This window comes from Tachypleus tridentatus, chromosome 9, assembly GCF_004210375.1.
Source record: "Tachypleus tridentatus isolate NWPU-2018 chromosome 9, ASM421037v1, whole genome shotgun sequence".
In the NCBI taxonomy this organism is placed as follows: domain Eukaryota; kingdom Metazoa; phylum Arthropoda; class Merostomata; order Xiphosura; family Limulidae; genus Tachypleus; species Tachypleus tridentatus.
In genome coordinates, this window is record NC_134833.1 from 152,503,736 (window position 1) to 152,521,381 (window position 17,646).

General features: G+C 35.8%; 1 protein-coding gene across 1 annotated transcript in view; it reads left to right on the plus strand.

Moving 5' to 3' along the window:
- Positions 1 to 4,777: 4,777 nt before the first annotated feature.
- Positions 4,778 to 17,646, plus strand: part of LOC143227528 (dynein regulatory complex subunit 5-like) — a 68,159-nt gene continuing 55,290 nt past the window's right edge. The window contains exons 1-2 of the mRNA XM_076458969.1: positions 4,778 to 4,823; positions 9,548 to 9,600. Coding sequence (XP_076315084.1) covers positions 4,778 to 4,823; positions 9,548 to 9,600 — 99 coding nt within the window. The remainder of the gene's footprint in view (positions 4,824 to 9,547; positions 9,601 to 17,646) is intronic.

Genomic DNA, 17,646 nt, shown 5'->3' on the forward strand with positions numbered 1-17,646 from the left:
GTGGCTACGACCAAAGCCCGAGTAGGGATTGTTCTCGCTGGCAAAGTTCTAGGATTCATAAAGAGACTATCCCAATAAATCTTGAACTTATCAGGTACCAAACCACTATGATGTGTCTCATTTGTTTGTATTTTTCTTGTACTGAAGTTGAATTTTATGGGTAGAGTATTATGAACATATGTCAGAATCTCTCCTTCGTGCTGTACAAAATGCTAGTATCTTCAATGGACTGGCACACACAATAGATAAAATACAGAAACTTTACAATAAGATATCCTCTGGTCAATAAGATATCCTTTGGTCAAGACACCAATATTTTTTCCTTACTTGTTCATTCTGTTTTACTTTCGGTTAAGACTAACTCTGTGCAGACCAACAAGACAGGTCTGCTAATAATGACAAGATACTGTGAGATAATTCTATTCTCTCTGCCTAATAAAGTCATAATAAATAAAGAAAAGTGGACACATAGAAACAATCACAATAAATAATTTTTGTTTGAGATAAAAGACAATTAAATTATATACCTAACTGGTCACCAAAAACAATTGTCTTTACTGGAGTGTTACTACTAATTCAGTAATCTCAATTCCAAAGTGTATCTCTTAAGGTCATAGTTCAAATATTACAATCATATTCCAGATTGAATCCTCTGGTATCTTGTACCAGACTGAATAGTTTTCACATTAACTACCTTAATCACTAAAGATGGACTTACACAAAGTAGTTAGAGTTATATACATGAAATACAAAAAAGGTCGCTACCTATAGGAATCCATCTGACCACTATCGGAAAAAATATCCGTCTATCTTTACATATCATGGTGGCCTTACAGTTATCTTTTCCACGTGAAGATAAAAGGTAATACCTTAGGTGAATGACGTTGTACTATAGGTAGCTAAAGTGAAAGGAATTTAAAACATTAACCAACGTTGTGTGAAAACAGCACTAGATGAAACTTTTTATATATTAACACAAGCAGTTAGAAGATATATAGTAGGTTAGCATACGACATATTTACAGGGATTTAAAAATACATCACTGTATCTACTATACACTCCAGCTCAAAAAGGTTGTTACATGTGATATTTTGTTGTCACAAAAAGGTTGTTACATGTGATATATTGAGCTTGTTTGTCCCTCATTTCTTATTTTTCTTGTGTTTTTAATGTGTGCAATGTCTTTCCTTTGCTAATTATTGGTAAGTAGGTTTATAATATGAACATTCATGTAATATTTCATAATTATGTCTTTTTTATGGAAATTTCTGTGGAACTTAAGATCTGTACCACCAGAAATGGACTTTTTTCTTCACTTCTTAGTCAAAATAAATAAGACCGTCATTTTGTTAAAATATTTATTATCAATCTGATAGTTTCAGTAAACGTGCAACAATTATATTCACATCAGAATATTTAACTCACTAACGTCTGTAGCCTTACGTGCTGCGTGGCATACTCTCAACTAACGTTACGAGTCTTTGATTTGGAATTCATTCTGTTCCACTCTTCAGTCAATGTTTGATGTAATTGCTGTAGGAGAATCGTTCATTTTCCTTATTGCACAGTCAAGTTCATCCCAGAGATGCTCCATCGGGTTGGTATCTGGGCTTACAGGTAGTTGCTCAAGGACTAACACACCACGATGTTGCAAGAAATCTTGTACATTGCGAGCACTATGAGCCGATGCATTGTCCTACTGCAGCCGGAAATTGTCCTGGAAAATACCCTGGACAAATGGTAGTAAGTGGCGATCCAGGATATTCTGATACACAGCACCAGTGACGTTTTGATATAGAATGACCAACTGGCTGACAGCTGCAGAACAGAATGCACCTTAGACGTACATTGAACCCCCGCCTCCTGCGACGTTGGGTTGAACATTTTCATTATCCAGCTGTTCTCCAGGAAGCCTGTGCACTCGTATCTATCCATCAATGGGGTACAGCAGAAATCTGGATTCGTCAGGAAAAACTACATGTTTCCAGTGTGCGATCGTCAGGTTACGGTATCGCTGAGCTCACTGCAGTCAGTTGTTGCGATGTCTAGCTGTCAGATTAGGTTTCTTTACCATTCGTCTTGCTCTGTATCTAGCTTGTACCAGCCGTTCATTAATCGTCTGGCGTGAAATCCAGGTCAGTTGTTGCGCACGTAACCTAGAAACAATCGACCTGGAGGACATCGTACAGTTTCGACGAGCAATAGTGAGGATCAGGCGATCATCACGTGCTGTAGTGGTGCGTGAACCGCACGTGGGTCTGCTGAGACTCACACTTTCGGATGCAGTTCTTCTTCTGAGACGGAAGTATGTGTCATGCGTCCCATAACAACGTACTGAATACACTGAAACTCATGCTCTGTGTTGCCGCCCCCTGTGTAATGCCATTCTATCTTGAGCTTTGACGAAGATTAGACAACCACATTGACTTCAAGTTACAACAGATTATCAGGGATTTTACTTGATAAACCAAAGGTTTCACAGGTATTTACCCATTAATTTCATTTATCTTTTATTGAAAAGTAAAACATAGCATGCATGTATAAGTGTATTGTGTATAGGTCAAAACTATGAAGCATTTAGCCGGTGTTGTGTCCTCTGTGAAATCATTTTGCATTGTGTATCAGCCATCCAAAATTGTACTGATGATTGTGGCATACACTTAAAATTGTGACTTACAATCCAATTAATGTTATACTTATGATTAGATAATAACCTTACATATTAACTGACCAAATAATATTTCTAAACAATTCTAGAATGAATTTTGAAGTTGTCATTGGGCTATTTAGAAATTCCTAATTTAATGTAATGTAGTAGTTACATTATTGTAACAGGTGCTTGTCACACTTATGATAATAAGAACAATATCACAATCACAGTTTGACCTGTATGAATAATGTGAACTTATGAAGAAACCAGCCTTTCTATGAAGGTCAACTGAAATTTAGACATTTTGTTTTGGTGCTACTATGACCGTTCAATATCCAGGCCACGGGTTTACTTTGTTCCAGCGCGCGATTCCTGCTTCGAACGCCTTAAACGTATGATCTCCGAGCCGCTGACCATGGTGTACGCTCTACGTACGGCTAACGATCGGCTCAGCCCGATCGAGATCCAGATGCCAACCGCACGCCACACACACCCCCGCTCACTCCCATTAGCTGCCCAAAGTTTTACAACATGCCCTATCAAAGCTGTATTTGTGTTCCCTAATTAGCCCTGTAATTTTACATTATCACTACCCTCTAATTAAGTACTTGTGCTATATGGTTACAAATAAACACTTTCTCTAACAATATTTCACGGATATGTTCTGGATTTTCATGTGCTATTAATATAATTTGGTGATTTCAATGCCGCAGAGCAGTTGTTCGTAATGTTGAACTACGTTTAGTTGCTATTTGTTCCTTATTCATGAAATGACCCAATAGTATGTATGTTATATATTTTTCCTTAGATTTAAATAATGGGTGCAACTGCATTGAACCCCAAACACTCCATATTTCTAGACAAACAAGCACTCTTAGAAATGGCAGCAAACTATGGTGTGGCAGAGGATGACCTCGCAGTGGAGGTCCACCAGTTGAACTGGCTAAGGATGACCTCGCAGTGGAGGTCCACCAGTTGAACTGGCTAAGGATGACCTCGCAGTGGAGCTTCACCAGTTGAACAGGCTAAGGATGACCTCGCAGTGGAGCTTCACCAGTTGAACCGGCTGGGATGACCTCGCAGTGGAGGTCCACCAGTTGAACCGGCTAATTGCCAGGAAGACAAGGGGCAGGAAGTATACACACCATTGGAGCTTGCAAACATGCTGGAGCCATACAAGGATGCCTTCATGGATCTCCACAAACTTGTATGCATTGCTGTGACCCTGCCTGTCACTTCAGCTGCCTGTGAGAGAAGTTTCTCCTGTCTGAAACTTCTCAAGACATACTTGTTCAACAGCAGTGGTAACAACTGCACCAGCAACCTTGCTCTCATATCAGTAAACTCCAGGAGGGTAAAACAACTCGATATTAATACTGTTATAGACACATTTGCTGCCAATCACCAGAACAGGAACATTGTTTTGAAGTAATATTGACTATAAACACAACATGATGAAAGATAGTTAGCCTTATAGTGACCTTACTTTTCCTCAGAGTGTATTAATTTCACATAGGATAATTCGTTTCTGCTATGTAACCTATGTCTTTATGTTATATTTCTTTTGATTTGTAGCTTTACTCTTAATGGTATATTAAATGTTCAATCTAAACTAATCTTGATTTTCTTTATTATTATGTGTTACCTTGGGTGGAATTTAGGTGAGCTTCCTCTTTTACATATACACATATTTTCATAAACAGATTATTTCTAATTTGTAATAATTAATTATTTATCAGAGTATGAGTTTCCAATGAAAACTGCATTGAAAACGCAGTTCAAAATATCACACCTTTCTGAAATATACCTTGGTATTTACATTATTATAATTTACCAACTATACTTCATATTGATGGCATTTTGGGAAGCCCCTCCACAGTTTACCTCAGCCCACCAACGAAGATATCCTGGCGCCGCTTTCTCTTCTGGTCAGCTCAAGTTTTTCCCTTGTTTGACCCATACAAATATCATTTTTCTTTAAAGTGCTTTACATGCTCGTATGATGGCTGAAAAGGGTGACTTCGCACCAGGAAGTCGTAAAGTGCAATCCTTTTAAGAAAAAAACACATCAATTTTAAGCACCGTTTGCATTTCAAAATCACTACGCTCAATTGCAACTTGAGAGACATGGCTTGTATCATATGTTATCATGGACCACTGTGTTGTCCAGGAGGTAGGTGATTGCACACGAATATTGTTCCATAAGTCACGGAAGCAGTTAATCACTTTCATTTCGGACCTTGAAGGGTCAGGTGTCATCTCTTTCCTCCCTCGCTTCCTGATTGTTATTTCAATTGAAGCTTGGAATGTTTTTATATTATTTTCAATTTATTATTTCATTTTCAGGGCCATGTCCACGAAAGCTACACTATGGCCAATATAGATGAATCGTTGGATTGAGGTGACTTTTACTTTTTACATGGTTTTTGTTATATTGTTATTTGATTGTGTGGTATTTAGGCTTAATAATGAGTGTATGATGTGTGTAATAACAGCTATGAGCTATTATAGCTTATTTTTAGCTATTTCTATTAAAAATGTGAAACCATCTGTACAGTTGTATAAAATGTAAGAACGTATTTTTATTCACACAAATGTTAGTTGACTTTCTGTGATTCGATTTTTGTTTTGCTATACATTTGAGCTGATTGGTTGTTTCTAGATTTGTTTTGTCGGCATTAAAGTTTATTTATTTAGTTGCTGTGACCGTGCGACCTATTCATAAATATATACATCGTAGTTTATTTTGTGTTACGAGTGTACATAATACTGGTGTGTTTCTGTTAGCATTTATTTCTGGAATGTGTGTGTGTGTGTGTGTGTATTTTTGTTTCAGCTAGCTTTGATTTATTGAGCATATTGTAGATTCTAATTTTGGTGTAATTATATTTAAGACATTTTTATAATTATCTGTAATAGCAGAAAAGTTAGCCCTCTGGACAGGTATCACTGCTAGTTCTTATACAGGATTATTAGACCTGCGGCCTTTCCTGGAATTATCAGACATTTCAAAAACAATGTTCTCATAGTTCGCATTCAAAAATGTTCACCGTCCGTGAGAGAAAAAATATATTTTATTTGAAATTTTAGTTTAAATATAAGCTATCATCACAACATCACGTCACAGCGTAGATTTTATTGGAGTGTTTCTTTGTGGACACAGCTATCAATAAAAGTGTCTTGCGTTTGTGTTGGAACACTCATGAGATTTTCACGGAATAAAAAAAAACGATTGTTTTACGTTTGGTTTCCATTGTGTGACATTGGAAACTTACTCCATTTTTGTAATTTTTATTGGTTAAATTTGAAACACGGCCCGGCATGGCCAAGCGTGTTAAGGCGTGCGACTCGTAATCTGAGGGTCGCGGGTTCGCATCCCCGTCGCGCCGAACATGGGGGCGTTATAATGTGACGGTCAATCCCACTATTCGTTGGTTAATGAGTAGCGCAAGAGTTGGCGGTGGGTGGTGATGACTAGCTGCCTTCCCTCTTGTCTTACTCTGCTAAATTAGGGACGGCTAGCACAGATAGCCCTCGTGTAGCTTTGTGCGAAATTAAAAAACAAATAAACAGTTGTAATACTGGGTTGTAACCTCGCCGAGTGTTTTTGTTTGTTTTTTCACCTGAAATTTCTGATACCATAGCATAATACACTAATATATTATACTTTGGATGTCCAGTGTTTCCTGTTTATATATATTTTAGTTACTTTACAATTTGTTCGTTTCTTTCTGGTATTCGCGTAAAGCTACACAAGTGCCACCTGTGCTATTCATCATTAATTTTAAACTAATAAATTTGAATGAAAAAAGCCAGTTAACATTACCAACAGATAACTCTTGAGCAGTTTACAAATACGCGAAATTTAGACTTGTAAACACATACAACATACACGAATCTAATATAAATACCTGAAACTTAAACAGATATAAGGTAAACTTATCATTAAGAGAAACGTACATAGATATAATGTACACCTAAAAATATATGATCACACACGGGTGTAATGTGAACTTATAAATACCTGAAACTTACAAGGATGTAAACTTATAATTATGTAAAACTTACACAAGTCTAATGTAAACTTACATAAAGATACGGGAGACCTAAACCGATGTAATGTAACCTTAAAAATGACTACTAACTACTATAATCACCATTTTACCCAACATAATGTTCCTTATAATACCTATTAATTTGTGTAAACCACGGTAAACAGAACAAACTGTCAGAAGTCCGATATCAGAGAATCTAGTTTTCACACGTTCATGCGTCCTCATCAAACTCGCGTTGTCTTCGAAAGGTCGAAACTAGTTTCTCTGACATCAGACTTCTGACACTTTGTTCTGATTACTGTAGTTTTTTCCACTAATTCTTACACATGATACTGTGTTCGTTTTTAAATACAACTATCAGCTGCTTTAATCACCAACTGACAATGTTTCTTCTAATATCTATCATAACGACTGTTAACTAATGATGATAACGTACATAGTTAGATCAAATCGAGTATGTATAATAAACTGGTATTGAACACTTCCTAATTTTAAAAATATCTTGACGACGGTCTATTTCTTATGTTTATATTTTAGTTTTGGTAAAATATTATAAAAAAACTATTATTTGCAATAACGATATATTTCATTCTTATCTTTATCACATTTTTTCTGACCTTCTGACCAATTCTTTGATCCCTATGAGAAACGTTACTTTTAAGATACGACAAGATCTATCACAAAGTGGCTCACTTTACAGGTCACCAATAAGTAATTTTACAATGATGTCGGTTTCACTATAGTCATCGTTCTGATCAGGATGACTTTGAAAGAGACCAACTTGCATTGGTTTTAAACAGATCCTATAGGTGAAGCTGTGATAATTGGCTTAGACTAATTTGAATTGACATGGCGTCGTAAGGTGGCTAAATGTACCAACAGTATACATATATATATTTGTGTCTCTGCTGAGGTTTGACGTCATACTGACGTCAAGTGATGCTGAACTCGAACGCCTCATTCGATATAATAGTTTAAAAAAATGAAAATAACGAATATGCGTCTTGAAGCCCTCAGTTTTACAATGATCAGATATATGACTGACTTGTTTTATGTGAACGTAGCACTATCAGGATAAGAAATATTAAATACAAAAGGCACTTTGGGCACTGCTTAGATGAAAACTTAGAAGTTGTCAAGCAGTACCTGATATTATATTTACCGACCTTTATCCCCATTATTGTACATGTTTCTGAGCTGGCTCGAATAAATGCATGTTTGTTGAGGTTGATTTCGATACATTGTATTATGTACTTGCGTTGTCTTGGATACGTTATAACAAGGCAATACCTGAAAATACTGTTTGAGAGACTGCAAATGTATACAAAATACAGTCATATTGACTCTAACATTTTTTTAGAAATGATATAAATCACTTTCGTCAACAAGACAACGTACAGGGCTACGTGTTGGAAAGTTCAAGGTTCGAGCTGCTATATCTCTGTACACACTCTTGCATTTTCAGGCTCAAGGTAGTTATAACGCTGAGAGTCAACCCAACAAACTCTGTTATTAAAAGCGTAACGTGTGTGCATGTATTTCTAACTCTTTAAATTTTATTAAACTATGAAAAAAAGAAATTAGGAATAAGGAATTATCGATGACATCATCACATGTGTAGAGACAGTGTTATGTAATACAAAGGGATAGATATTTGAAGAAGAGGTCCGTCATCTCTCAGTGTTATGTAATACAAAGGGATAGATATTTGAAGAAGAGGTCCGTCATCTCTCAGTGTTATGCAATACAAAGGGATAGATATTTGAAGAAGAGGTCCGTCATCTCTCAGCGTTTTGTAATACAAAGGGATAGATATTTGAAGAAGAGGTCCGTCATCTCTCAGTGTTATGCAATACAAAGGGATAGATATTTGAAGAAGAGGTCCGTAATCTCTCAGTGTTATGTAATACAAAGGGATAGATATTTGAAGAAGAGGTCCGTCATCTTTCAGCGTTTTGTAATACAAAGGGATAGATATTTGAAGAAGAGGTCCGTCATCTCTCAGCGTTTTGTAATACAAAGGGATAGATATTTGAAGAAGAGGTCCGTCATCTCTCAGTGTTATGCAATACAAAGGGATAGATATTTGAAGAAGAGGTCCGTCATCTCTCAGTGTTATGCAATACAAAGGGATAGATATTTGAAGAAGAGGTCCGTCATCTCTCAGCGTTATGTAATACAAAGGGATAGATATTTGAAGAAGAGGTCCGTCACCTCTCAGCGTTTTGTAATACAAGGGGATAGATATTTGAAGAAGAGGTCCGTCATCTCTCAGTGTTATGCAATACAAAGGGATAGATATTTGAAGAAGAGGTCCGTCATCTCTCAGTGTTATGTAATACAAAGGGATAGATATTTGAAGAAGAGGTCCGTAATCTCTCAGCGTTATGTAATACAAAGGGATAGATATTTGAAGAAGAGGTCCGTCATCTCTCAGCGTTTTGTAATACAAGGGGATAGATATTTGAAGAAGAGGTCCGTCATCTCTCAGTGTTATTAAAAGTAATCGAAAATTTGGCGCGGGTGTTACTCATTACCCTTCCTCTGGGCGTCAATTCTGAATAAAGAATGGTTATACTTGAACTTTTTGGGTATCTGACATGTTAAGTTATAAGTTAAGAGACGTGGTGATTTTTAATGGCCGTTTCGAAGTAAAAAAATATTACTCATTTTTAATTTTTCCGAAATTTGAGGACTTAAAATGTGTTATTTTAAAGTTATGAAGCAGCTAACTCTCCCTCCCATAAAAGACGAGAACTCACGAGAAGTGTTTTCATAATACTTTCTTTATCAATCGCAAAAGAAAACAACATGTATTTATATTATTTTGACAATTTTTTAGATCTTCAAATTCCTTGTATTCCGCATGGAATAGTGCGGGAAACAGCTTCCAAGGTAAGGTGATTTGCGGATAACTTAAATTATTAACGTTTTCTGTTTAATTAAAATCCAGACTGAAGAAAGAACATACGAGGTCTGTTCAAAAAATAAGCGGACTGACGTCATAAAACAAAATGTACTTTATTTAGAAGTTACAGGTCTGGGACCCCTTCAAAGTACTATCCTCCCCAACGCACACACTTATCCCAACGGTGTTTCCACTTGTTGAAACAGTCCTGGTACGCTTCTTTTGTAATGTCCTCCAGCTCCTTCGTTGCATTTGCCTTAATCTCGGGAATCGTCTCAAATCTTCTTCCTTTCAAGGGTCTTTTGAGTTTGGGGAACAAGAAAAAATCGCAAGGAGCAAGGTCAGGTGAGTAGGGGGGTGGAGAAGAACAGTGATCGAGTGTTTGGCCAAAAACTCACGAGTTCTGAGGGCTGAATTTCGCAGCAACGCGGTGCATCTTCAATTTTTCGGTCAAAATCTCGTAACAAGATCCAACTGATATCCCACACTCTTCAGCAAGCTCCCTGACAGTCAGACGTCGATTTGCCCGGACCAGGGTGTTTATTTTTTCGACGTGTGGGTCGTCAGTTGACGTGGAAGGACGTCCAGGACGCTCATCATCTTCAATGGACTGTCGACCATCCTTAAAACGTTCATGCCACTTGAAACATGCCGTACGCTTTATAGCAACATCACCGTAAGCCGTGTTAAGCATAGCAAAAGTTTCAGTCGCAGATTTTCCAAGTTTAACACAAAATTTCACAGCAAGTCGTCGCTCCTTCAGGTCATTCATTCTGAAATCCGCCAAACGAAAAAATCGCACTTCACTTAAAACCGCGTAGCTAATACACAAATGAAGATATCTGCAATCGGGAAATGGCGTCGTAATCAGCTGATCTGTGCGAATCTAGCGACACCAAGCGGATTCCCCTGGAACCAACTGGAGCCGCGCAATTCAAACAGTCCGCGTATTTTTTGAACAGCCCTCGTAGTATCTTGCAATCAAATATTTCTTGAAATAAAGCCGAGATACACACACGTATACTCCACATAGTTGCTAGGATACAATATCCAATGATAAGGAGAGTAAAGTTTGTTTCACTGCTTATCTTCTTTATTTATTTTTATCTCTCTGAGTGATTGTAATGGATATTAATCATAACCAGCAGAATACGACACATTTATGTTAACATTAGTCTAAAAAGTAAGACACGTTGATTTTATGTTAACGTTAGTCTAAGAAATAAGGCACATTTGTGTTAACCCTAGTCTAAAGAGTAAGACCCATTCAGTTTGCTTGTAGTGTGCAGAATACGACAAATCGTCTTTTGTGAAAACAAAATAAATTGCTAAAAACAAACAAACGACGATTCAAGAGCAATCTGTATTTTATGTGTCTATATATCACGTAAAGATGAATTAGTGGGTGTTAACGATAAATGTTACATACGTGTGGTATTCAGAGGCAGTTCAAACTGTCGTTGCCAGATCCACAAACAACAGGAAGTTTCGTCACAACTTCAGTTATCGCCAGATCCACAAACAACAGGAAATTTCGTCACAACTTCAGTTATCGCCAATATTTGACTGATACTCTATACAAAAGAAAAGACACAATTACAGAGGTCAGAAAATAACGATGACCTTTGTGACACAACGAAGCCTTCACAGTCCACTTTGAAATGTTTGTTTTAGAGCAACACACTAATTGACTTCCTGCTATGTCCACTGCTGTACAGAATTGTTTCCTGGATTTTAGCCTCGTAATTCCACAAACTTACCGCGGTCCCACTAGGAAGAGTGGGGTGGCTGACGTAACCTGGTGTTTAAGATGCTCCACTCAACTATCTGTTTCGGATCATCGTTTCTGAAGATGCTCGCTCTTTCAGCCACAGGAGCATTGTAACATGATGGCCAATCTCACTATTCGTTGGTGAAGAGAGTAATCCAAGAGCTGGCAGGTGGTGGTGTTGACTGCGTACCGTCTTTTCAGCATATCACTTCTAAATAACGAGTGGCTAGTACAGATAACTCTCGAGTAGCTTTATGCAAATTCTAACAAACCAAATTAAACGAAATCAAAGGTCAAGTGTACACTTGGAAACGTGCTCATGTATTCTAAGAAATAAAGAGCACTAATAAAGCTTTTCGTTCGTGGATGACAAAATTGAACCAAATTTAGCTAACATCTGTGATAAAATGATTTACATCACGATTCAGTCATTTAACTCTCTAAAGTCTGAAGACCAGCAAGGAATCTAAATCACATAATGAGCATGACGAATCTATAACTTAACAACTATATATATAATGCAATCTTTATCAAGTCTTTAAAAATATAAATCTGAATTTGTTTCAAAAGAAGAAAATACATACTAAATTTTCTCTCTCTAGGTAATACAGCATCCACGTGACATAAGGCCACTTTCCTGTGCTATCATATTCTTTGTCTATAGCAGTATAACCCTATTAGAGCGAATTAGTGTGTGTGTTTTCTCATTGCAAAGCCACATCGGGTTATCTGCTGAGAACACCGAGGGGAATCGAACCCTTGATTTTGACGTTGTAAGTCCGTAAACATACCGCTGTACTAACGGGGGGGCTAGAGCAGATTAATGTTTCTTTTTATATCGATCTCTCTTAATTAAGATCTCATGTGACCTACTTAATGAGTCATTCATCCAGTTTTGTGAGTAACCACGACAAAAGAAACTCTACAGCTCTTTGACCTACGTTCGACATTGATGACCAAAACTTGAAATATACTGGAAGTTTGAAAAAAGGTATTCAGTAACTAAGGAGGTAAACAAAAAACACATATCCACATACCACATATAGAAATAAACAAGGCACGCCATTTCCTTTTGGAAAAAAAGAAATATAAAAAAAAAATATATACATTTTTGTAAGTTTAATTGACGGATTTCTTCGTTCAAGAGTTACTTCTCAACTCGTGCATACAAAGAAAAGTAATATTTTTTATAACTAAACGATGTCTAAAAGTATTAAAACTGCACCGTTAAAAGGTTTTGAAATTGGAATAGAAATTACACAGCAAGTCGTATTCAAAAATACATTATTATCAAACGTGATATACTATCAACGTAAAAGCTTTAGGGCATCTGGAACTCTGTTTATTTATAATAGCACCTTTGAAAGTTTACTCTGGCTGTAATATGTGTGCGTGTGTAAAATTAATTGAAAGGAATGTGGAGAAATATTTTTGAACAAGCTTCATTTTTATCACAAATATCAGGCCTACGGGTTATATTTTCTATTTTTATTTAAATAACGTAGTGCAGACAATATTATAGAAACCATAATTTAGAGCAATTGTAGCATTTTATATCTCTTTAAAGAACGCTTGTTTTTATTACCCTCTGTTTCTCTTTGCAGCTTTTTCTAGGGCACAGGTTCCACTGTGGTCTACAGATCCCACATCGCTATAGTATTTAAAGACTTCTGCAGTATTACATCCAATTTATGAAATTTCCGTTTACTGAAAGAGTAACAAATAAACTAAAATGCTAAGGTATTATAAAACTAATATTGTAATATGTACAAGTTCCAAATTAATAACTGTCATTAACATAAATTATGTAAATTTGTTGTGCATCTGGCACCTTTTTCTTTCCATTGCAAAAAAACAAGATAGTTAATTTACAGTTGGAAAGACACATATAAAATCAAAGTTTAGAAATCAAATAAATGTGGAGCTGGATCTTCTTTTGAAACTGTCAGACATGTTTCAACAAAGCACCACCATCCTTCACATTAAAGTAAATCGTAAGATAATTTTCTAAATTTAAATCTATTTTCAATTTTATTTTCTTTAATCTAGAATCAAACTGTAAGGGTATTAAAATACACACATGATACACCAGTTACACATGATAAAACTATTTTTAACATGAGGTGGTTCACTGATACAGTAAAGAAGTTGAAACGGGTTCACTGTACTAGGATATAAAATTAAAAATGAAACAGATTACCATGTCACCCAAGGGTTAGGTATATTTTGCTTTTCAGTGTTTTATTGTAGTAAAAATGGATGCAAGTAGATATTTATAAATATCGAGGTGTTGAATGGATTAAAAATTTAATCAAAGAAAATAGCAGCAGATAAAATAAGAGTAAAAATAAATCAACAAAGAATAATTTTTTTTTCACTTGTAAGGTTGCGTTAATATTTACGAAATATCATTAACATATTAATATATTTACAGACACACACACATACATATATATTTGGTTAAAAGGTAATAAAGAATGAATTGACACGCCTGACTCAAAACGTTTCATAATTTTATTTTGTATAACGATTCAGGCAGACGCCTTTCGTTAAGCCTAATTTCATTATAACTGTGTCTACTGTCGAAGGAAGAACGAAAGCCTGAAACTTCGCAGAGAATAAACCTATAATATGATGTTTGTTGTTACGTCCACGTTTATTCTTTGTTTTCGTCTATCCAAGTGTTACTTTTAACGTCTGTCAGAACAACATATATGTACAGGCAAGTTTGGTTAGAAATGTTCGAAAAATTAAATTTTAAGATATTGGAAACGATTTAAATAAAGATATATTAAATATTTAATACGTTATTAAAAGTGGAATTAAAACAGTTAAAGGCGTTAATAAAACATTTTTCGTTGAAGCATCAGTTCAAAATTTTACACAGTTTCGGATTCGCTACGACATATTTGGCTTCTTTTGTAAGCTGGCTTTAGTGGAACAACAACCCGCCGGTAGATGGCATGTGAGACAAATCTAGACCTTTTGTTAGTTTGTTTTAAGGTAAAGCTGCACAAAGGATTTTAGCGTTTTAAACCTGTACATTTACTGCTGTCCCGCCGGGGGCATTGTTTTATTAATAACGTGCGAATGATTTTCATAAACTGAAACTTTTACGTTAAAAATTAAAAAGAAAAACGACAACACTAAATTTGAACAACGTTGAATTTTGCTCTACTTTCAGTATAATATATCACCAGTGGTCTTTACCACAACTGATCTACTCATCTGTCAAAAATATGAAATATATCAATGTGTGTATGTACGTATGTATATTTTTTAAGAGCATGTGTGTGTTTTTTTATAGAAAAGTCACAGCGGGCTGAGTTCACCCAGTTACAAGAGCAAAGCCCTGAATTTGAGTTTTTAAATTCATAGACTTAGCGCTGTTCCACCAGGTGACGTTTTTGTTTTGAATTAAGCACAAAGCTATACAATGGGCTATCTCTGCTCTGCCCACCACTGGTATTGAAACCAGGAAGTTAGTGTTGCAAGTCCGCAGACATACCACTGAGCCACTGGGGGACGCCAGGTGAAGGAATTTATGATAATTAAAAATTAAGTCTTGAAGGTTTCTTTAGTAATAAAGGCAACGCAGAAAAACAAAACAACAACAATGATCAACTGACAAAGTGCATTTTGGAACAAAAAATATCTGCTTTGAATTTAAAAGGTTTTTATTTTGTGAATACGTAAGTATTTTCATACAGATGTTTTCATTCATCTTTGCCCTAAATCATTCACAAGTGAATGGAAGAGAGACGTTTAAAAGTTGCATCGTTGTCATGTCCTAATTTATCCCCAGTACGTGCCTCTCATTGGCACAACGGTACGTCTGTGGATTCACACCGCTGGAATCCAGGATTCGATACCCGTGGTGAGCATAACACAGATAGCCCATTGAGTATCTTCGTGCTTAATTCAAAACAAACTACTAAGTGACAACAGTATTCTACCATTAACAAAATTAATACAAATAACAAATTATCTCATTCTGGGGAAGCGCTGTAAAAATTAATCATATTTGCATTATTAAGTTTCTATATATATATATATATATATTTCTTAAAAAACTATTTAGTTTATTCGGTCCTTTAAGGTTTTTCTGAGAAGAATGTATAGTAGGATTTCAACCAGACTGTTTTCACCTTAACCAGTATCGACGAAGCATTTTGCTCAGTACCAGATCTCACCAGTCTGGCTGGGACGCAACAAACAGTATTCTTCAGTGATGTCGAGAAAATCCACTTGTAGAGAAATATATATGTAAAAACGGCTCGTTTGGGTTGAGAAGATATTTTACATAGAGGAGTGAACAACGTTTCGACCTTCTTCGGTCATCGAACAACAACTGTTATAGTTTGTTAGAGCAACGGTATTATAATCAGCCACACTTCTCATAAAACATTAGTATCGGGTTTTATTTTTGTGAGTTACAATAACATATTCCTGCTCCATTTTATTTATTTCCTACGAAAATCAGCCGAAGTTTGTGAACCATAAAGTAAAGAACATAACAACTCAGATAGAAGTGGAAATGTGAATGTGCTGAAGATGTTGCTTCTTCAGTTAGTCATAATGAATGTTGGATTCTATAAAAACAAAACAAGAAACTACTTTATGTACCGCCAGTTTTGATGCGAAGTAACTTACATTATTTAATGTTAAACAGCTTTTTCGTTGTTTCTCGATGAAACTTAGTTAAATATAAATATAGTAATTAAAAACATAGCAACTTCAAACGACACTAGATGGTACTCGAATATTATCTTTGTCACAAATTTCAATACCTTAGTCAATTTATTCATGAAAGTTAGCATATAAATCGAACCCTAACCAGCATGACCGTCGAATGCAACGTTATCTATTGTAACTTCTGTTCTATAGTTTAAATATTCAGAACTACCAAGACATCTCATATGACACAAATAAACGAACTAAAATTCTAGTGGAGGACAAAATGATGAACTTTAGTTAACAAAACCTGTTGATGTTCTGCTGATTTTCACAAAATATTGTAAGGAATTTTTTCACTTCTTATTTTGAACGGGATTTACTTTTGTTGAGTTTGAATAACGTTTAACTCTACATTTTCTACGAGTAAAGAACTCTTGCGAAATCTAAGCTAATTCCTGAATCAACAGCATCTATTTATCTCAGAACGGCTGGGATGGGTATTACTTTTACTAATAAAGCAGAGAACAACGTTTCGACCATCTTAGGCCATCTTCAGGCTAACAAAACACGAACAGCGTCGAAACACTTTATCCAACGAACAGATAGTTCTAGACGATCATAGCGGTAAGTAATATAAGCTACAGAACGAAGATAAGTCGTTATTTGGAGGGGGGTATTAACCTTTTTGTATTTTTCTGGGAAATACTGGCAACATAATTATAATCATTTATTGTCCCGGCATGGCCAGGTGGATTAAGGCGTACGATTCGTAATCTGAGGGTTGCGGGTTCGAATCCCCGTCGCACCAAACATGTTCGCCCTTTCAGCCGTGGGAGCGCGTTATAATGTGGCGGTTAATCCCACTACTCGTTGGTAAAAGAGTAGCCCAAGAGTTGGCGATGGGTGATGATGACTAGCTACCTTCCTCTAGTCTCACACTGCTAAATTAGGGACGGCTAACGCAAATGGCCTTCGAGTAGCTTTGCCGAAATTCAAAAACAAACAGTTATTTACAACAATTTGAGCTTAACCATTGCAATGGACATGTTTTCGTTCCAAATCGTTTCATTAAAAAAAATATTAGTCGTTTTACAGGACTGGACTGCGACAGATCTAGAACATAAAAGACATTACTTACCTTTTAAAATCCTAATTACATTTCTGAATCTCACTTATGTTTTTAAATTATACTTATTTACGTTTCTGAACCTTAAGTTTGTAACCCTTAGTAACGTATTGTTATTAAATATTACATATTTAAATCTTACTTATATCTATAAATTTTATTTCTTTAAAATCTACTTACGTTTCTAAATCTTACTTCTTTAAATCCTACTTGCTTTTCTAAAGCTTAAGTCTTTAAATCTTGCTCACGTCTCAAAATCTTATTTACGTCACTAATTACGTCTTTACATATTATGTTTCTAATTCTCAATTACTTCTCTAAATATTACGTCTCTAAATCTTTTATTCCAAATCTTACTTTGCTATGTTACAATTTAGATCGTTGTTACTGCCTCAATGGAAGACCTGCGTATAAATATTGATTGATATTCGAATACAATTTTGAAACTGATTGGAAAAT